A 23478-nucleotide genomic window follows, 5' to 3' on the forward strand; every position below is an offset into this window, starting at 1 on the left:
TCCTGCTTCAGACTGGGGCAGTGCAGCAGCCGCGGGTAATGCTCTTGGTGAAAACGAGTCGGGACATAGTCCACTGCGGCTGGGCACACACTGTGTATCCACCGACACCCAACTCAGTCCCTTCAACTAGCCCGGGAACAAGTAACTAATCACATGAGATCGAAAGGAGTCAGCTGATACAAGATGGTCATTTAAACCCATACATCTGCCACCACATGCACCTCCTAAGAGAACAAGCCTGGGCTGCAAGACAAACCGGCCTTGGGATCAGAGGCAGGAATACGTGGGTGCAGGCACATCCTCCTTTTTAGCCCACACACCCAATGACTAGAACTCTTTCTTTTCCTTTTCTTTTTAAATGTGTGTTTTGATATTATTCAATTCAACTGTACCCACAATGCAAGCCAGAGGGAGAGCAAGGGAAGATTTTTTGATAAACTGTTTCCTACCTACCCAAACTCCTCTCCCTCACTCAGAGAAGCCATCTTACAATAGGTGGCAGTACTCAAGCAACTGGAGCACTTAATTTTTTTTTTTTTGTTTACCATTCTCTTTCAAAAGCCTTTTCAATAGTTAAGATTCTTCATTTAAACTTTTTCTTAGCTCTTACATGTAGTGGAATAGCATCAATTGTACCCAGGGATTGAGCGTCTGTTGGGTATGAGATGAGAAGGATTCAAAGCAAGGAGAGTAGAGTGACCCTACCTTTTGACAGGTAAAGGTCAGGTGACAGCAGGAGGTGCTGAGAAGGGTTTGAACTTGGGAGTCAGTCATGCCTAAGCGCAAATTCAGTTCTGCAGTTTCTAGTTCTGTGCCCTTGGGCTATTTACTAACTCCCCTAAGCCTTAGAATCCTCATTTATAAACTGTTTATTTCAAATGTCTACTTTGCAGTTACCATGAGTACTGAGAGTAATCTGGACACAATCAGTACTCAAGGAACGGTAGCAGTTATTATTATTTAAAATCAGGACTAGCTTAATACAACCCCCATCCCAATTTTTTTTTTAAATATGGAAAATACAATTGCCGTCTAGCTAAGGTATAAACCTTTCCCTAGGGAATCTTATCTTACGTTTATATAGGAGATTAAATAATACTATATAAGGTAATAAATGCCATCCATACACTGCAGAATAGTCATCGTACACGTTTACCATACCTCAGAATCACTAGGGAGCTTCTTAAAAATGCAGCTTTATGGATCCCCGCCTGGAGTGGCTCCCAGAACCAGCATTGTTTACAGATTTTCCAGTTGATTGTGATACAGATGGTCTGAAGACAACACTTAGAAATCTATTGTCAAAAATCTCAAAAGATAATGCCAGCAAGTAGAAAAAGCACCAATGGCTTGTGTGTAAGTATAAAATGTTACTTTTAGGGGGAAATCTCCCAAACAACACTATTAGGTATAATATGGGATCTTGGTATAATTTCTGAATATTCCACAAAAACAGGTACCAGCCAAAAGTGCTGGCCACTGTGTATCAATAGCTGATAGATCCATAACACAGCATGATCAGTTCTAACGCTTATTAACATTTCAGACAAACCATCTAATATCCTAGATATAAAGATGTTCGGCAGGCAGAAAATGGGATATACACATTCAAATCAAAGAACTATATGAAGGAGCAAACTGTTCACCAAATATTAGGTTGGTGCAAAAGTAACTGAGGTTTAAAAAGGTTAAAAATAATTGCAAAACCACAATTACTTTTGCACCAACCTAGTATATTCTGCCCCACATTTCTCCACCCTTATGCAGTCCGGTAGAGCCATGTTATAACCAATAGGGTGTGAGCAGAGATGTGTGTGTCACGTCCAGACAGAAGCTTTTAAGACCTGATGTGGGACTTTCTCTTTCTCCTGCTATGGCAACCTTAGAAGCCACATGCTGAAATGGAGAAGTCGCAAGGTGAAAGCAAAAGGAATCCATGAGTCACTGCTTGGAGTGTGGCTGCTCTGGAGTGCCCCTGGATCCACAGTGGACTTTGCGAGAGAAAGAAGCACACCTTAATGTTAAGCTGCCGAGATTTCAGCGAACGTTTGTGACTGCAGCAGAATCCATCCTATTCTGACTATAATATGCTACACTGTAGGAAGGCCCATACAAGAGAAAAAAATATACTTCAGGTCTAGTTCCTGACAACCTATAACCACAGACAACATTTGGTTCTATGACAACAAATTAGACCTTTAAAGAACTCTCCCAATAGCCTGATCACAGCAGCTGGGAGTCAACTATTAATTAAATATATTTTTTCTATAATAAATGTGTTGATTCCAGTTCAAAATGGCAGCTGGCTGGCGGTCCCTGATGATGCTGCTCCATCTTGTTCAAGAAATAATGAGTTAGATACAGAGAACAAACTGATAGCTGCCAGATGGGACAGGGTTTGAGGGGTTGGGTGAAAAAGATGAAAGGATTAAGAAGTTCAAATTGGCAGTTACAAAATAGTCATGGGGATGTAAAGTACAGCATAGGGAATATAGTCAATAATATTGTAATAACTATGTACGGTGCCAGAGGGTACTAGACTTATGCGGGGATCACTTTGTAAGTTTTATAAATGTCTACCCACCATACTGTACATCTGACACTAAAATAATATTGGCTGTCATCTGTAATTGAAAAAACTTTTTTAATTTAAAAAGAAATAATGAGGGAGGAGAGAATTTCACAAAGGAAGAAGTGTTCCGTGTCAAGCTTAACAATATCAAGTGCTGCAGTGAAATCAAGAAAGAAAAGAAATGGAAAAAGACCATTTGATATTTAAATAAGTCATTGCACAACATCACCTGAGATAATCACACTAAGACAAATCAAGTATCAGTTTACAAGAAATACATAAGACAGAGGAACCTGTTAAATGCTATCAAGAAAGGTAATCAGCAAAATCCTGACTGTGGTAAACTCTACAGGACAAACAACCTAGTTTCTTCACCAAATAATTTGCAAGAGAAAAAGGGAGGGAAAACCTATATATTAAAAAAGACCTAAGAGGCTTTTTAACTAATTGCCAAATGTGAACCTAATTTAAACAAACTACAAATATTTTAAAATTATGGCATTTGTGAAGCAATTGGATATTTGAGCACTGACTGAATATTTGATGATGTTAAGGAATTATTGTTAGTTTTTTAAAGATATGAGAATGGGGGCCAGCCCGGTGGCTCAGATGGTTAGAGCTCCATGCTCCTAACTCTGAAGGCTGCTGGTTCGATTCCCACATGGGCCAGTGGGCTCTCAACCACAAGGTTGCCAGTTCTCCTGGACTCCCACAACGGATGATGGGCTGCACCCCCTGCAACTAGCAACGGCAACTGGACCTGGAGCTGAGCTGCTCCCTCCACAACTAAGACTGAAAGGACAACAACTTGACTTGGAAAAAAGGCCTGGAAATACACACTGTTCCCCAATAAAGTCCTGTCCCCCTTCCCCAATAAAACCTTAAAAAAAAAAAAAAGATATGAGAATGGTATTATGGTCATGTTAATAAAAATAATCTTTATCTATTAGAGGTACATAATGATATGTTTACAGATTAAACTACCAGGGGTGCCAAAAAAATGTATGCACGTGATTTGTATTCACCTTTTGTTATCAGTATATACAATTTTAATACAATATTTTCCTTTCCTAAAATATATATACTTTTTTTTTTTGGCACCCTCTGTATATGATGTCTGGAATTTGTTTTAAAATAATCCCTGGGGGAGAGGGGTAAAATGAAACAAGAGTAGCCACCTTTTGATAACGTTGACACTAAGTGATGGGTACATTTGGTTACATTATGCTCTTCTCTCTATTTTGGCACCTTTGAAAATGTCCCCAATAAAATCTGTTTCTTTTTAATAAAAGTAGAATAGGGGTTACCACTGGAGTGGTGAGAAGAAAGACGTTGTATTCAGGGAGGGGCCTACTGGAGGCTTCGATATATAAAGATATTCCATTTCTTAAATGGAATGAGATGCATACAAGTGTTTGTGAAATTTTATTCTATATAGTCAATACCTATTTCATAAATATACTTTTGCATTTCCTCAGTATTTATAAAAACCATAAAAGGAAGGAAGAAAGAAAGGAAAAGGAATAATAAACACAAAATTCAGGATAATGTTTACTGTTGAGTTAGGAGGGAAGGGATGGGTTATGGTTAGTATTTGAATCATCACCAGAACGCCATTCACTCTGACGTATCCTTGTAGCTGGCCCAGTGCTGGCCAGAGACACGAGTGGAAGAAAGTCTCCTAAGGACCATATGGTAAGACTTTCCCTTCCTTCTAAAAGGGGAAGGCAACAAGAGAGTTTCCTCTTTTTCGTGTCTTAAATAGAAATGTGATGTTTGGAACTGGAGCAGTTATCTTGTGCCCATAAGATGACAAGCACGAAGACAAAAATCCTACACTACTAAGAATGGTAGTGCACAAAGACAAAATGAGCCTTTATCTTTGAGGACATCACTGGGAAACCAAACCGTTACAGGCCACCTAGACTTCAAAACTTCTTATTAAGGACATAAGAAATATCTTATGATTTAAGCCTCTGATAATGTGTTTTTTCTCTTATGCGCAGCCAAGAGCATTCTTTAGTAACATACAGCTACACTGAGCCCCTTCTTGGTTTTTCTCAGTTGTTTCAGATTTAAACCAGTTAAATAAATCCTGATGGCTGCATCTCAGTTGGGAGTGGGAAGTAGGGGTGTGCACAGCAGGGTTACATGACATCGAGGCTTTTGTAGAAGCTTTGGGGCCTGGGTTACTGTCTGCAAACCACACTGGTACCTGCTGTTCCACTTGCCTCTGCTACTCTCTGAGAGTGGGCATCTATTTTTGCTGTCTGCTAAAATGTGTCATCCATTCCGATCCTCAGAAAGCCCTCCTCCTCCACAATGCCTCAGGTGAGGCATAAATTTATTCTCATAAGATCCCTGGCTTGATGCACCACAGTGCATCACACTGTGGCCTCCTGCATTCCAGTGTGAGACCTGTGCAGCTCTCCTGGCTTGCTCTCTCTCCCTCTCCCTCTTTCTCTCTGTCCTAACCTCCACAGCCTTCACAGGGCACAGAAATGAAGCTATGCTTCCACATCTCCTGGGTGGGTGAGAGCCTGAGGCTGGCTTCTGCTCACCCATTGCCCACAGCTATCACTACCCTTGCTCAGAGTCAGGGAAGATGCCACTTCCCTCTGAGGCTCAAGGTCATTCCCCAGCCACACTCTGAGACAGATGCTCCAGCTAGATTCACATCCAATCACCCACGAGATTTTGACCTCAGGAATTAGGCAGGATGCAGGGCTCCTCAAAGACCCCACATCGGTGGCTACTCTCCCACCTCCTTTAGCCTGGCTTTTTCGTGCATTCTCTATGCAAACAAAAGCCTCGGTTTTCAAAACTTTTTGTCTCCAATATGAGTTTAAAAGTCTATTTTAAAACTCAAACATGAGAACTTCCTATTTCTTTCTCTTTGTATTCCTACAACAGCAATTCTAGTCATTCCTGAAGCAGGGGCTGCCTCCTACACAGGTATTTCTGCAGAACAGTATGCCATAAATGGTCTGTTGGTATTCAGAAAACTCTGTAGGGTTTTTCAATAAATTATGGGTATGTTGGGGCAGAGAACTCATCAAGTTACAAACCGAGGGTAGAGATGATAGATGATAGATAGATAGATAGATAGATAGATAGATAGATAGATAGATAGATAGATAGACAGACATAGATAATCCTCATCTCAATTACCTGTAATTAAATAAGCTGTGAAATAACAGCATGCATGTCAGGCTAAGGTTTATGGGATGATTTCCTTGTGAAGAATACAGTTTAAATGCATATGACAGGCAGCATCTAATTGAAACATGAATTATTTTCCCCGGACTTCAATGAAAGTTTCTATTAATAAGTATCTGAGAGAACCTATCTGATGACTTAAATGTCACATTAGCATTTCATGAAATTCAGAGAAATACAAAAATGTGGATCAGCGTATGTTGTAAGTTCTTTGCCAAAAAATGCAGCCTGCCAACCATCCCCTTTACTTTCTTGTCTTCGTGGCCGCCCTTGGGTGGCATGGTAACCCTGCAGGGCTGCCCCCAGCCACAGAATGCTGGGCCTGCAGAATTACAATTCAAGGTTATTTTCAGGCATTGCACAGCCAAGGAACAGGAGGAACACATTACCATATTTCTTCCTCCCAAAGCACTTGTCCACTGTCATCTCTGATAGAGACCTCTTGTTTCCGAGGAAGACCCCGTTAAAGAAGCACTGCTTTCCAACGTGGTAGGTGTGGATACTGCTGCTACACCTCGGGTAAAATGTCCACTCAGGACGCTGCCCATCTTCTGCAAGACATCAGAAATCCTTCCAGTCCCAGGCTCATAATGCAATGGAATGACAAAAGGTTGTGAAAACTCCCCAGGCACTATCTGGCTGTACAACCTTATCACCATGTATAATTCCTTGGTTCTATATCAGAGCCGTGTTAGTCTCTGTGGGACTAGACACCAAAAGAAGGGACGTGGGGAGAAAGCGGTCTAAGAGGCCTCGTGGTGTTTTTTTTTTCCATTTTTATCCTCTCCTCCAAAAATAAAGCCAATTTTATGGTTGGAAGTGATGTACGGGGAAGCTCAGAGACAGTTTTACAGGTACTTATGACCCAACCTTCACTCTGATGCGTGGGTAGGAAGAATGGAATGCCCATCAACCAGGGAAGGGCGGGGCCAACCACGGCAACTTAACCGGGTGGAATATGGCGTTGGCAGCAACAGTAGCACACACATGTGACACCAGACTAGGTATATGTGTGATTATGACAAATAAGAAAGGCTGCTGCGAGACCTGAGGCAAATTCCTGGACCTCTCGGTGTCTTTGTTTCCTCATTTGGTATTTTTTCTATAAAATTGTTAAAGCAATAAAAGATCTCCTAACAGCTCTACGGTTGCTTGAGAAACAGTTGGGCTATGTGGTAGCCAAGAAAGAACATAGGCTTTGGAGGCAGGGAAGTTTGAATTCTAATCCCATCACTCTATTTCCTACCTATGTGTGCTTGGATGGGTGACTGAATCTCTCCAAGCCTGTTTCCTTCTGTGTAAAATGGGTAGGTCTCCATTAGCCACATAGGTCTATATGCATTGACACAGAAAGAGATCCATGATTTATCTACTTTGAAAATAGTTTGTACACTATTTCCTACTTCTGAAAATATGGTTGTATACTACACCATATATATGAATGCATATATACATAAGCATATGTATATATATACTATGTATAAATATAAAATACAAATATAAAACTATAAATATATATATGTAAGCATATATATAATTAAACATACGCATTTCAAAATTCTGGAAGAATAGTATATATATCAAACTCTTCACAGCTATTGGGCAGAATGGGGGATACTGTTGGAGAATGTTGAGGGAAGGGGTTTCTATACTCGCTATTCTTTATTATTTTAGCATTTTGATACAGTTCTTTTATGGTTTTTATATAAAAGCATTTTGTTTTTGAAAAATATATAATGATATTTGCCCCAGCAGAGTTGTTGTGAGAGTTATAGATGAAGCGTGTTGAATGCCTGGCACTTAGGGGGTCTTCAGTGCATGATGCCCAACAGTTTGGCAGACGTCTGAAAAGACCCTGGGCATGGAAGCGTGTGGAGGAGAATCTATGACTTACTCACTTGTCTGTAACTTAAGAAGGCTGAACTCCTCGGGATATTTATCCTCTTGGACTTCAGGCAATGAGGTTTCAGAGCAGTGATCAGAATGTGAGGAGGAGGATTTCAGATCCAAATCTGCAGCAGGGCTGGAAAGGAAGCAGAAGGATTAGATTCTTCCATATGCTCAACTGGTAGTTAGAACCTGGTCTTACATATCTTATACTAGAATTACCCTCACTTATGAGAACTAGGCCTACTCTTCCATAAACGTCCATGAGCATATAATTTGCTTATTCACACTTTGAGGGGCCTGAAACATATTCAAAAGATCCATGCTTAAAAACAGTTTGGTGGTTCCTCAAAAGGTTAAATATAGAATTACCATACAGCCCAGCAATTGTACTGCTGGGTATTCGGGGTGTACCCAAAAGAATTGAAAACAGAGACTCAAACAGATACATGTTTGTGAATGTTCATTGCAACATTACTCGTAAGAGTCAAAAAGTAGAAACAACCCAAATATCTATCGACAGATGAATGGATAGACAAAATGTCATGTATACATACAATGGACTATTATTCAGACACAAAATGGGATGAAGTTCTGACACATGTTACAACATGGATAAACCTTGAAAACATTAAGTGAAATAAGCCAAACACAAAACGACAAATATTGTATTATTCCACTTACATAAAATACTTAGAATAGGTAAAATTCATAGAGACAGAAGATAGATTAGGTTAGGAGATTAGCATACTAGGGTCTGAGGACAGGGGAGAATTGGGAATTATTGTCTAATGGTTACAGATTTTCTGTTTGGGATGACGAAAATTTTTTGAAAATAGATAGTAGTGATGCTCACACAATAATGTGAGGATAATTAATGCCTCTGAATTGTACCCTTAAGAATAGGTAAAATGGGGCCGTCCAGGTGGTTCAGGCGGTTGGAGCTCCATGCTCCTAACTCCGAAGGCTGCCGGTTCGATTCCCACACGGGCCAGTGGGCTCGCAACCACAAGGTTGCCAGTTCAACTCCTCGACTCCCGCAAGGGATGGTGGGCTGCGCCCCCTGCAACTAGCAACGGCAACTGGACCTGGAGCTGAGCTGTGCCCTCCACAACTAAGACGGAAAGGACAACAACTTGAAGCTGAATGGCACGCTCCACAACTAAGATTGAAAGGACAACAACTTGACTTGAAAAAAGGCCTGGAAGTACACACTGTTCCCCAACAAAGTCCTGTTCCCCTTCCCCAATAAAATCTTTAAAAAATAAAAAATTAAAAGGTGAGGGAGCCAGCCCAGTGGCTCAGGCGGTTAGAGCTCCGTGCTCCTAACTCTGAAGGCTGCCGGTTCGATTCCCACATGGGCCAGTGGGCTCTCAACCACAAGGATGCCAGTTCAATTCCTCGAGTCCCGCAAGGGATGGTGGGCAGCACCCCCTGCAACTAAGATTGAACACGGCACCTTGAACAGAGCTGCTGCTGAGCTTCCAGATGGCTCAGTTGGTTGGAATGCGTCCTCTCAACCACCAGGTGGCCGGTTCGACTCCCGCAAGGGATGGTGGCTGCGCCCCCTGCAACTAGCAATGGCAACTGGACCTGGAGCTGAGCGCCCTCCACAACTAAGATTGAAAGGACAACAACTTGACTGGGGAAAAAAAGTCCTGGAAGTACACACTGTTCCCCCAATAAAATCCTGTTCCCCTTCCCCAATAAAATTTTTTTAAAAAGGTTAAAAATAATTGCAAAAACTGCAATTATTTAAAAAACAAAAGAATACATAAAATGGCAAATGTTATGTTATATGTATGTCTTCTACCACAATTTTTTTTTAAAAAAGAATTATGTACTGATACATGTTACAACATGGATAAACCTTGAAGACATAATGCTAAGTTAAAGAAACCAGGCAGTAAAGACCACATATTTATGATTCCATTTATGTGAAATGCACAAAATAGGCACATCTATAGATACAAAGAGTAGATTAGTGGTTGTCTAGGGTTGAGGGGACAGTGGACATGGTGAGGGATGACTGCTAGAGGGTAACAGGCTTCTTTTGGGGGTGACAAAAACGTTCTAAAATTGATTGTGGTAATGGTTACACAACTTTGTGAATACACTACAAACCACTGAGTTGCACATTTCAAATGGGTGAATTATATGGTATATGAATTATGCATCAATAAAACTGTTACAAAAAAATACATGTTAAATAAAACCATTAAATGGAAATTAAAAATCAACACGTATAAAGATAAGAGGAAGAAGTAATCAAAAACAAACCTAGACTGAAATGGTTATAATAAAGAAGAATGATGTTTAGTGCTGAACTTCCTGGCAGTTAAAAAGGCCTACAACACACTGCTGTGGGTGTCAGCAGAAAATGCAATCACTTCTGGTTTAAGGGGCTTTGAATGTGACAGATGGCTGTGGCCAATGTTTTCAGTTATCTGTTATCAAATCATAGGCTCTTTTTTCAAACATTTCATCACCCTTATTATATTGGAGTAGTTTCAAAGCAACTTCATATTGCTTGTCTCGTTTGCTCCCTACTAACAATCCTGATATGGCCAATAGAATCATTTCCACTTGAAAAAGAAATGGACTGATTTCCAGTCAAGATGGAGGAGTTCATAAATGCTGTGCTTACCTTTTCTCCTGACCACCTCAAACTTAGTCTAAACTACAACTAAACTACAGAATGACCATCATTGAGTATCACCTGAAGTCTAGCTGAACCAAAACCCTACAACTAAGGACATACAGAAGGAGACACCTCAAGACTGGTAGGAGGGACGGAGACCTGGAACGGGTTGGTCCCACACCTGCATGTAACCATTAAAAATCTCAAGGGAACTGATATCAGATGAAACAGACTTTAGTGTTAAAAAGGTATCAAGAGACAAAGATGGACATTTCATAATGGTGAAGGGGACTGTACAACAAGAAGACATAACAGTCATCAATATTTATGCCCCCAATCAGGGAGCACCGAAATATACCAAGCAACTACTAACAGAACTAAAGGGAGAAATTGACCAAAACACAATTATACCAGGGGACTTAAATACATCATTGACAGCTATGGATAGATCATCCAAACAGAAAATAAATAACGAAATAGCAGCCCTAAATGACACATTAGATGAAATGGACATAATTGACATATATAGAGCACTTCATCCTAAAACATCAGACTATACATTTTTTTCTGGTGTACATGGAACATTCTCAAGGATAGACCATATATTGGGACATAACATCAGCCTCAGCAAATTTAAGAAGATTGAAATCATAACAAGCATATTCTCTGATCATAAGGCTTTGAAACTGGACATCAACTGCAAAAAAAAAGCAAGAAAAAACACAAATACATGGAGATTAAACAACATACTTTTAAAGAACGACTGGGTCAAAGAAGAAATTAGAGAGAGATCAAAAGATACATAGAAACAAATGACAATGAAAATACATCCTACCAAAATTTTTGGGATGCAGCGAAAGCAGTTTTAAGAGGGAAATTTATATCATTACAGGCCTATCTCAAGAAACAAGAAAAATCCCAAATAAATAACCTCGCATTACACCTTAAAGAACTAGAAAAAGAAGAACAAATGAAACCCAAGGTCAGGAGAAGAAAGGAAATAACAAAAATCACAGCAGAACTAAATGAAATAGAGAACAAAAAGACAATAGAAAAAATTAATGTGACAAAGAGCTGGTTCTTTGAAAAGATTAACAAAATTGATAAACCCTTGGCTAGACTTACTAAGATAAAAAGGGAGAAGACACTAATTAAGAAAATCAGAAATGAAAAAGGGGAAGTTATCACAGACGCCACAGAAATACAAAGGATCATCCAAGAATATTATGAAGGACTATATGCCACCAAATTCAATAACCTAGAAGTAACAGACAAGTTCTTAGAAACATATAGCCTTCCTAGGCTGAACCATGAAGAACTGGAAAATCTAAACAGACTGATCACCAGTAACGAAATTGAATCAGTCATCCAAAACCTTCCCAAAAGCAAAAGTCCGGGACCAGATGGCTTCACTAGTGAATTCTACCAAACCTTCAAAGAGGATCTAATACCAATCCTGCTTAAACTCTTCCAAAAATTGAAGAAGAGACAGTACTCCCCAACTCATTTTATGAGGCCAACATTACCCTGATATCAAAACCTGGTAAGGACAACACAAAAAAAGAAAACTACAGACCAATATCTCTGATGAATACAGCTGCAAAAATCCTAAACAAAATTCTAGCAAATCGAATACAACAATGCATTAAAAATATTATTCATCACAACCAAGTGGGGTTTATCCCTGGGGCACAAGGATGGTTCAACATCCGCAAATCCATCAATGTGATACATCACATAAACAAAATAAAGGACAGAAATCATATGATTATATCAATTGATGCAGAAAAAGCATTTGACAAGATACAATATCCATTTATGATTTAAAAACTTAATAAAATAGGTATAGAAGGAAAATACCTTAACATAATAAAGACCATATATAACAAACCCTCAGCTAATCTCATAATTAATGGTGAAAAACTGAAGCCCTTTGCTCTACGTTCAGGAACACAACAGGGCTGTCCCCTATCACCTCTGCTTTTCAACATAGTGTTGGAAGTCCTTGCCAGAGCAATCAGGCAAGAGAAATAAAAGGCATCCAAATTGGGAATGAAGAAGTTAAATTGTCACTCTTTGCAGATGACATGATGCTATATATAGAAAACCCTAAAGACTCCACCAAAAAGCTATTAGAAACAATCAACAAATACAGTAAAGTTGCCGGCTACAAAATCAATGTACAAAAGTCCATTGCATTCCTATATACTAACAATGAAATCTCAGAAAAAGAAATACAAAAAACAAATCCTTTTGCAATTGCAGCCAAAAGCATAAAATACCTAGGAATAAACTTAACCAAGGATGTGAAAAACCCATATGCTGAAAACTATAAGACATTTTTAAAAGAAATTGAAGACACAAAGAAATGGAAAGACATTCCGTGCTCATGGATTGGAAGAATCAACATAGTTAAAATGGCCATATTACCCAAAGCAACATACAGATTTAATGCAATCCCCATCAAAATCCCAATGGCATTTTTTAAAGAAATAGAACAAAAAAATCATCAGATTTGTTTGGAACCACAAAAGACCCCGAATAGCCAAAGCAATCTTAAGGGAAAAAAACAATACTGGAGGTATCACACTCCCTGACTTTAGCTTGTACTACAGGGCTACAATAATCAAAACAGCATGGTATTGGCAGAAAAACAGACACATAGACCAATGGAATAGAATTGAGAACCCAGAAATAAAACCACATAAATATGGACAGATAATTTTTGACAAAGAAGCAAAAAACATACAATGGAGAAAAGACAGCCTCTTCAATAAATGGTGCTGGCAGAATTGGATAGCCACATGCAAAAGAATGAAACTGGACTGCCATCTGTCATCATGTACCAAATTAATTCAAAATGGATCAAAGACTTAAGCATAAGACCTGACACAATAAACTGCATAGAAGAAAACATAGGTACTAAACTTATGGACCTTGGGTTCAAAGAGCATTTTATGAATTTGACTCCAAAGGCAAGGGAAGTAAAAGCTAAAATAAATAAATGGGACCATATGAAACTTAAAAGCTTCTGCACAGCAAAAGAAACCATCGACAAAATAAAGAGGCAACCAACAGAATGGGAGAAGATTTTTGCAAACAGTGCCTCCGATAAGGGGCCAATATCCAAAATATACAAGGAACTCATGCAACTCAACACAAAAAAAACAAACAACCCAATTGAAAAATGGGCAGACGACCTGAAGAGACATTTCTCCAAAGAAGACATACAAATGGCAAATAGACATATGAAAAAATGCTCAACATCACTAATCATCAGAGAAATGCAAATAAAAACCACAATGAGATATCGCCTCACCCCAGTCAGAATGGCTATCATCAACGAGACAAATAGTAACAAGTGTTGGAGAGGCTGTGAAGAAAAAGGAACCCTCATACACTGTTGGTGGGAATGCAGACTGGTGCAGCCGCTATGGAAGGCAGTGTGGAGGTTCCTCAAAAAATTACGAATAGAATTACCATATGACCCAGCAATCCCTCTTCTGGGTATCTACCCAAAAAATCTGAAAACATTTATACATAAAGACACGTGTGCTCCAATGTTCATTGCAGCTTTCTTTACGGTGGCCAAGACATGGAAACAACCAAAATGTTCTTCGATAGATAAATGGATAAAGAAGTTGTGGTACATATACACAATGGAATACTATTCGGTGGTAAGAAAAGATGATATAGGACCATTTGTGACAACATGGATGGATCTTGAGAGTATAATGTAAGTGAAATAAGTCAGACAGAAAAAGCAGAGAACCATATGATTTCACTGATATGTGGTATATAAACCAAAAACAACAAAAGAACAAGGCAAACAAATGAGAAACAAAAACTCATAGACACAGACAATAGTTGAGTGGTTACCAGAGGGTAATGGGGGTGGGGGGTGGGAGACGAGGGTAAGGGGGATCAAATATATGGTGATGGAAGGAGAACTGACTCTGGGTGGTGAACACACAATGGGATTTATAGATGTAATACAGAATTGTACACCTGAAATCTATGTAATTTTACTAACAATTGTCACCTCAATAAACTTTAAAAAAAAAGAAAAACTCAAGGGATATCTCGGCTGTGAAGGTTCCCTCACCCCAAAGGAGCAAGGGGTCTCAGCCCCACACTAGGCTCCCCAACCCAGGGTTCCAGTGCCATTACTTCTGGCTGGGAAAACCAGCTGAGATTGTGGCTGAGTGAGACAAAAGCAGCTGCAGCCCCAGGCTCTCCTCTTGAAGGGCCCATGCCCAGACTTACTCACTAACAGACTCACCCACTCTGAGCTCCAGTGCTGGGGCAGCAGCTCAAAAGATGCCAGAGACATATGGGGAGGAACTGAGTTGTCTGGCTCCAGCGCAAGGGCTGGTGGGCAGCTTTCTCCAACAGAGGAGCTGGCAGAAGCCATTGTTTCTGTGCTGAGACTTACCCCTTCCCAGCATGCAGACACAGATATGGTGATATTTGAGTCTTCATCAACCTGGCTAACACCATTCATCTGCCCCACCCTGGTGATTGATTCCCTGAGACCCCGCCCCAACCAACTTTTGGCACACCCAAGCCGCTTCCAGTGGCTTTTCTGTACAAACGGCCTGTCTTGGCTCATACTGCAGACTTTCCTAAAATCTCTCAAAAGTTCAAAAAAACCAAACAAGCAGCATCTGGCTTTGGTGTGTCCCATACCTCTCTGGCTGAGCAGCCCTAAGCCAGGCATTAGTGAGAGGTGGCTTTTGTTCGTAACATCTCCAAGCCCAGTGTGGGTGGTAGCCATCTGCAAATTACTTTGTGACTCACACCAGGTGGCTCCAGGCAGGGAACAGGCTATGGCTGAACTTGGCCTGCAGCAGGTCCCCTCTCAGGAGGCCCTGGGGTTGGCACACCCAGTGGCCAGCTTCAGACTGAACGGGAGAATCACCCAGGCATCTCCAAGGATGACACACCCAAAGGGCACACTGGGCAGGCACCAGAGCCCTGCTAAAGCAAATCCTTCTCTGTAGGGTCAGCCCCTGCACAACAGTTCCTCCACTGTAGTCATGGCCAGTCCTCACAACCAAGCAGTCCAAGAGTCAATCCCTCCCATTCACGAGCAAACAGCAACCAAGGCTTAATTACAACAGGAGGGCAAACACAACCCACACAAGGAACATACCTGGAGCACCCAGCTCAGGGAGACTGCACCTCTGTGCCCCACAGGACACCTACTACTTACGACCACTCTAGTAAGACTGGGAGGCATAGCAGCTCTACCTAATATATAGAAACAAACTCAAGGAGGCAGCCAAAATGGGGAGACAAAAAAAAAAAACATGTCCCAAATGAAAGAACAGAACAAAGCTCCAGAAAAATAACTAAACAAAATAGAGACAAGCAATCTACCAGATACAGAGTTCCAAACACTGGTTATAAGGATACTCAATGATCTCAGGGAGAACTTCAACAAAGAGACAGGAAACATAAAAATGGAGATAGAAAACATAAAAAAGAACCAATCATAAATAAAGAATACAATAACTGAAATGAAGAATACATTAGAGGGAATCAGCAGTAGATTCAATGAAGCAGAGGATCGAATCAGTGATTTAGAAGATAAGGTAGCAGAAAACACCCAATCAAAACAGCAAAAAGAAAAAAAGAATTAAAAAATTAGGATAATTTAAGGGGCCTCTGGAATAATAATTGGCATACAACATTTACCTCACTGGGGTACCAGAAGGAGAAGACAGAGAGCAAGAAATTGAAAACCTATTTCGAGAAATAATGACTGGAAACTTCCTTAACTTAGCAAAAGAAATAGATATACAAGCCGAGGAAGCTCAGTCCCAAACAAGATGAACCCAAATTGGCCCACACCAAAACACATCATAATTAAAATGCCAAATGTTAAAGACAAAAAGAGAATCTTAAAAGCAGCAAGAGAAAACAGTTGGTTACCTACAAGGGAACTCCCGTAAGACTGTCAGATGATTTCTCAACAGAAACTTTGAAGGCCAGAAGAGATTGGCATGAAATAGTCAAAGTGATGAAAAGCAAGGACATACAACTAAGATTACTTTACCCAGCAAAGCTATCATTTAGAATCAAAGGAGAGATAAAGAGCTTCCCAGATAAGAAAAAGCTAAAGGAGTTCATCACCACCAAATCAGTATTATAAGGTATCTCAGAGGAACTTATTTAAGACAAAAAAAAGATCAAAAATATGAATAATAAAACGGCAATAACTACATATCTATCAACAATTACTTTAAATGTAAATGGATTAAATGCTCCAATCAAAAGATAGGGTGGCTGAATGGAGAAGAAAACAAGACTCATACATGTGTTGCCTACAAGAAACTCACTTCAGATCGAAAGACACACATAGACTGAAAGTAAAAGGATGGAAAAAGATATTTCACAAAAATGGAAACAAAGACAAAACAAGAAAGCTGGGGTAGCAATACGTATAACAGAAAAATTAGACTTTAAAACAAAGGTTATAACAAAACAAAGAACGACCCAGTAATCCCACTTCTGAGTATTTATCGAAGAAACCCAAAAGGCTACTTTGAGGGGACGTCCATATGTTCATTGCAGCATTCTTTACAGTAGCCAAGATGTGGAGGCAGCTTGGATGTCCATCAGCGGAAGAATGGATAAAGAGGTGGTAAATATATACAATGGAATATTGCTTGGCCATAGAAGGAAATGGGTTCTTGCCATCCATAGAGGCACGGATGGACCTGGAGGGTGTTGTGCTGAGTGGAGTATGTCAGACAAAGAAAGACAGATGCAATGTGATTTTGCTTATATGTGGAATCTAAAGAACAAAATAAACAAACAAACAAAACAGAAACAAACTCACAGATACAGAGAAAAATTTGATGGTTGCCAGATGGGAGAGGGTTAGGAATGGGTGAAAAAGGGAATGGGATTAAGAAGTACAAATTGGTTGCTACATAGTAGTCATGGGTATGTAAGGTACAGCATAAGGAATGCAGTCAATAATATTATAATTACTATATATGGTGTCAGATGGGTACTAGATTTCTCGGGGTGATAGATGGGAGGGGCAGGGTGAAAAAGGGATAGATTTGTGGGGGCAGGGTGAAAAAGGTGAAGGAATTCAGAAGTACAAATTGGTAGTTACAAAATAGTCATGGGTTGTAAAGTTAAGCATAGGGAATATAGTCAATAATATGGTAATAACTATATATAGTGCCAGGTGGGTACCAGTCTAGGCAGGGGGGATCACTTCTTAAATTATATAAATATCTAACCACTATGCTGTACACCTGAAATTAATATAACATAATATTGAATGTCAACTGTAACTTAAAAATTTTAAAAAGGAGTGGGGAAAATGAAGGGGAATAAAGGGCTCAAATCTCCAGGTATAAAACAAATAAGTCACGGGGATGTAATGTACAGCATAGGGAATATAGTTATTAACATTGTGATAGCGTGGTACAGTGTCAGATGGTTGCTGGACTTATCATGGTGATCACTTCTTTAGGTACATAAATGTTGAATATAAATGGTGTACACCTGAAACTAGTATCATATAATATTGTACGTTAGCTATATTTTTATAAAAATCTTTTAAAAATACTTACTGAAAAATGTGTTCAATACATTTTAGTAATTATTATTAAAATAAATCAAGTTAAAAAAGAAAGAAAGAGAAAGAAAGAAAGAAAGAAAGAAAGAAAGAAAGAAAGAAAGAAAGAAAGAAAGAAAGAAAGAAAGAAAGAAAGAAAACGAAAAGGAAATGGACCTTCGGAGAATTTAATGCTAAAGCACACCTAGATAGGATCTAAGCTGGATCTGTAGTCTCACGCTAAACAATATGCTCTAAAAATCATAAAGAACACTAGTGCAATAACTCAGAAGTCATGTATAGCTTGAGCTCCAGTTTTAAATAAACATATGTATACTAATATCTTTGAACTTTGGTTGTGTGCAGATACAGCAAAAATGCAATAACTCAGAGCCCCACCTCCCATCAAGTTCAGAATATGTTAATTTTGGCATTGACATGAAATGTCTCTCCTCAATATTTTTCAAAAGGTTTTGCTGAACAAACTGTGTAGAAAATATTGCAAGGATAACGGAAACATTCCAAAAGAATCTTGGAAGTACTCATCTACTTTGTTGACTCAACAAACATTTATCTGAATACGTTTTGTGGCAGGAACTGTTCTAGACACTGAGGATCCAAACACAGTCCCTGCTCTCAAGGAGCTTAGGGTCCAGGGTGGGAAGGACATGGACAGATAAACAGGGGAAGAGTAGGTAAATGCAGAATGGGAAAAAGTAGGTTTTAAAGAGTAATATAATATGATCAAATAAATATGTATGTATCTGCATAAGAAAGAAATAGAAATTATTTTCTTATGCATGTTAAAAACATCAAAGCTTTAACACTGTCTCTCTAAGAGGTGGAATTATTGTGATTTTTATTTTATTTATTTATTTATTTATTTATTTATTTATTTATTTATTTATTTATTTTTAAGGAGGACGCAGCTCACCATGGCCCATGCGGGGAATGAACCGGCAACCTTGGTGTTATTAGCACAATGCTCTAACCAACTGAGCTAACCAGCCACCCTGATTTTTATTTTTAATACTGGTTTTATTTTCAAAATTTCTACAATGAACTGAAATTACTTTCATTATAACAAAAGTTATTAGAAAAAGGTTGTCAAAACTTTTACTGTAAAAGAAATATAAACAGAGAAAAATACATAAAACATAAGTACAGCTTTATAAATAATTATAAAGGCAACATCCAGGACAAGAAAAAAACAAGGCTAACCATCCCTTCTCACTCCCCAGAAACCATGTGTCATTTCTTTTTCAGAGAGGTAACCACTATCCTGAATCTGACCCTCAAAGTAATCATTTCTTTGCTTTTCTTTGATTTACTACCTACGTATGTATGTATTCCCAAAAAATATAGTTTAGTCACACCTGCTTTTGAACTTCATAATAGCAAGCACTTGTACGGAACTTACTGTATTCCAGGGAGTCATCTAATCACTTTACATGTATTAACTCACTTAATCCTCACAACAATCCTATGGCGTGTTATCCCCATTTACAGATGTGAAAACTGAAGCCCAAGGAGGTGATTTGCCCAAGTTCACACAGGTGCTAAGTGGCAGAGCTGGGATTTGAACCCAGACAAGAATCCATGTTCTTGTCAAAGATGTCAAGCTACTGCTCAGACTGTTGGCTCCCTGGTCAGAATTCACCCCACCATTTATGGCTCTTCACTGGACCCTTACTTACTCCAGATGAGCAGACAATCGGCAGGGGCCTGAAGACTCACTGACATTTAGAAGTGTTGCAACAGAAGATGAGGGGCTGACCCTTTGGTCAGAGGATGTTGTGTTGGCAAAGCATCCCTTAGATTCCAGAAAATCCTTGCATTTAGTATCTGCAACACATAGATATCACCATTTGATTACATGAACGAAAATAGCTTCCACTCTATCTTGTTCCCTAGATCATAAATATTTTTTTAAAAAATAACATTTTTTGAGTATTTACTATGTACTAGGGATTGTGTTGACGTCTCACACGCATTTTCCTATTTGATTCTCTTAACCATCCACAAATGTACGTTTACTTATCCTTCCATTTTACAGGTGAAGAAACTGAAGGTCAGAAGATTAAGCCACTTGCACACAGAAAATCAACATCTCAGCCCAGAGTTGATCACAGTTCTTGTGACACTACAGTCTAAAATCCTAAGCACTATGCTAGACTGCTTGCCCTTTCACATGATTTGTCGACTCTGAACTAAGTGAAAGAGATAAGATCTGACTTGAGCTACCCATCCCTGTATGTTGTATCGACCATCTCAATACGATTTTCCAAAGGATTTGTTCGTAGAAAGACCAATGAATACAGCTGGTGATCGCAACCCAAAGAACTGTCTTCAGAAGCTTCCATGGGTTCCCCTCACACTGTAGTGTCGTCATCACTTACATACACGTCTTCCCCACTAGACTGTGTCTTACTCATCTTAGCAGCACTCAGAACAAGGCCTGGCACAAAATCGATGTTCAATAGTGTTCGAGTGAATAAATGAAAAAGAATTATAACTCCCCAACCCCCCATAATTACAAGCAAAAGAGTCCTAAAAGCCAGTGACCATCAGATAGAGAAGTGTCTTCGTTCTGCTATACAATTACTGCTTCGTGAAAGACCGTCTGTTCTCTCATCATTTTATATAGGTGTGTGCCTTGTCCACTCACTTTTTTTAAAAGTCAGATGAATGGATAGTGCATTTCTTTATGCATAACTGCATAGAGCATAGAAGCTCAATAGACACAATGTAACTTCTAGTTATAAGAAAATGACAAGAAATAAGATTCAGACTTCTCTGACTTGAGTGCCTTTTTTGACTGACTGTTGTTCCACCTACACAGAGTCATGCTTCACGTGTATATGGTATCTACCACGTGCCGTCTGCAAATTCCCATCATCTATCAGTGGGACTGCTACTTAGACAATGTTTTATTCATTTCTTATGAACTCCCTCTCAAATTCATATAGCAAGTGGATCGTATCGTTTATACTCTTGTCAAATCCCAACCCTATCACCAAAGCCTTTACTCTGACAAGGACTTTGCCTGTGTCTCTACCCAATTTGAAGGCCAGTTGAGCTTCTTCGTCTCCTCACAATATCCCCATGCTGGTGTTTCTCATGGTAGGGCATCAGGACTGTCTGTATCAGAATTAAAAATACTCATACAGATTCCCAAACCCCATCACAGACCCACTGAATTAGAATCTATGTGAGGTCCAGAAATCCACATTTTTAACAAGGCCCTTCTCCCCCAGTAGTTCTTAGGCTCATGATTTTGTTAATGACTTTCTTCCTCTGCGAGTGGAGTCGAGCTCCATCCCTGTACTGCATTCCATCCCATCCCACTTCCTGATTCCCAACTTCATAGCAGTCCCCCAATTTGCCTGGTCATGAGAATCACCTAGGGGCACTTGTTTAATAACATGCAGATCACAGAGATCTGACCCAGAACTACTGGGGAAAACCTGGGAATCCATATGTTTAACAAAAAGTATCTCAGGTGATTGATTCTCAGGACCAGACAAGTGTGGGAAGAGTTGTTGGGAATATGCTGTGGGGCCTAGAGCAGCCCCAGGTACAGTGAAGATCAATTGATTGCTTGAGGTGTGAGTAGTTGAGATGGGTGGAGCCCAGCAGAGGGGCGAGAAAGGGGCAGAGCTGTGAAGAGGAGAGCACAGGTCCCCAACCCCCAAAGGACTAACCACCCTTTGAGCCACAAAAGTAGCATCAACCTATATAACACAGTCTACACTCTCTAACCACAATGCAACACAATCACAAGTCAACAATAAAAAGACAGCCAAAAAAAAAAAAGTCCATATGCTGGAAACTCAAACCACACTTGTAAATATTTCATATAAAAGGAGAAATCGTAATGGAAAGCATGAAGTGCTTAATCATCAATGACATAAGTACTATATATCATAACTTGTGGGATCAACTAAAGCAGTGATTAGAAACTAGAGCGTTAAATGCATATACTGTATTTCACTGAATGTAAGACACCATCCATTGTAATAACATTATTATTTTATGCACCACAAAGAACAAAAGCTGCCAATTAAACTATAACACATGCTTTATCACTTAGAATTTTTTACTTTATACTTATTGAAGCACCTTTAAACTTAGAGATTGTAAGCCTATATCACTCGTGTGCATATTTAAAGGAAAAAAACATAAGCAAAATAAATTAAGGCATTCTTCAACCTTACATAAGAAAGTTTGATTACTAACTCACTTTTCAACTCAATCACTGATGCCCACATTTTCCACCTAAACTGATCTCAGTGCAACAGGGTGATGTAGCATTACTAATTGCTCCTCTATTGCCTCTGGAGTTTTCTTCCAAACCACAGACACACCTTCTGCATTATTCAGTACTCATACAGCAAAGTTTATGACAACTACTTCACACCTGCCGCTGGGCCCACAGCACTGGTAAGACCAATCCAACTTCACAGATGCAAACTGTGAAAAATGTTCATCTTAGAATTGATGGGTTAAAGTGTAAAAAAAAAAAAAAAAGATTCCAAAATTAATGAGGTAGGCTTTCAATTTAAGAAGCAAGGAAAAAAGAATAAACCCCAAAATATTGGTAAGGAAGGAAATCAAAAGAAATGAATGAAATAAAAAAAATTATCAGAATTATGGCTTCATGGAAAAAATTAACAAGGGGACAAGCAAAGTTCAAGAAAGAGATTTTAAACACAAGTAAACAGTATGAGAAATGAAAAGGAGGTCATAATTACAAATAAAATAGAAATAACTTTACACGTAAAAAAAATTGAGTACAAGAAATGTCAAATAACTTGTTCAAGGTAACAGAGCTATGGAGTATAATTTATAAAATGTAGTTTTATGTTACAGTAATCAAGATGGTATTGATACAAACCCTGACAGATAAATCAACAGAACAAAATAGAAAATGTAGCTAGAATAAAATTGTATATGATAATGGTCGCATTTTATCTCAGTGAAGAATGAATGGATTATTCTTGAAAGGGTCACCATTTATCACCAAAAAAAAAATTGCTACAACTAATTAACCATTTAGAATCAAAATAAAATTAAATCTCTCTTATCCCAAAATAAATTCCAGATAAATTATAGATTTGAATGTAAAACTTAAAATAAAAGATGTACCTAAAAAATGATAAGTGAATGTTTATATAATCTTAAAGTGGGGAAATTATTTCTTAGAAAGATATCAAATACAGGCAAAATAAAGGAAAAGATGAATAAACTTGGATACATATACATTTAAAACTTCTATACAAACTATAAACTGGGGGAAATTTATAACACATGGTAAGAAAAATAGTAGTCATGACAAATTATGAGTTTTTATAAATTTACAAGATGAAAATAAATACTCAAGTAGAAAAAAATGAGCAAAAGACATGACTAGGCAATTCATTAAAAAAACACACACATAAAAATAGCCAATGTACATTTGCAAAAAAGTTAATCTTTCCTACTAATCAAAGAGCTGAATTTAAAATGAGACACCATTATTTGCTTTCAGTTTGCAAATACCCAAGTTTGGCCCAGCTTAGCAGTATAGCATTCTCA

The 23478-nt window shown here is 38.8% G+C and overlaps 1 protein-coding gene across 1 annotated transcript in view; it reads right to left on the bottom strand.

Annotated features, from left to right (window-relative positions):
• SPATS1 (spermatogenesis associated serine rich 1) overlaps positions 1-23478 on the bottom strand; it is a 31305-nt gene that overhangs the window by 3680 nt on the left and 4147 nt on the right. The window contains exons 3-5 of the mRNA XM_019734589.3: positions 19599-19746; positions 7690-7814; positions 6181-6342 (exon numbers count right to left, since the gene is read on the bottom strand). Of these exons, the coding sequence (XP_019590148.3) occupies positions 6181-6342; positions 7690-7814; positions 19599-19746 (435 nt within the window). The remainder of the gene's footprint in view (positions 1-6180; positions 6343-7689; positions 7815-19598; positions 19747-23478) is intronic.

Source organism: Rhinolophus sinicus, chromosome 2, assembly GCF_057876585.1.
Source record: "Rhinolophus sinicus isolate RSI-liver-muscle chromosome 2, RSI-T2T, whole genome shotgun sequence".
In the NCBI taxonomy this organism is placed as follows: Eukaryota; Metazoa; Chordata; class Mammalia; order Chiroptera; family Rhinolophidae; genus Rhinolophus; species Rhinolophus sinicus.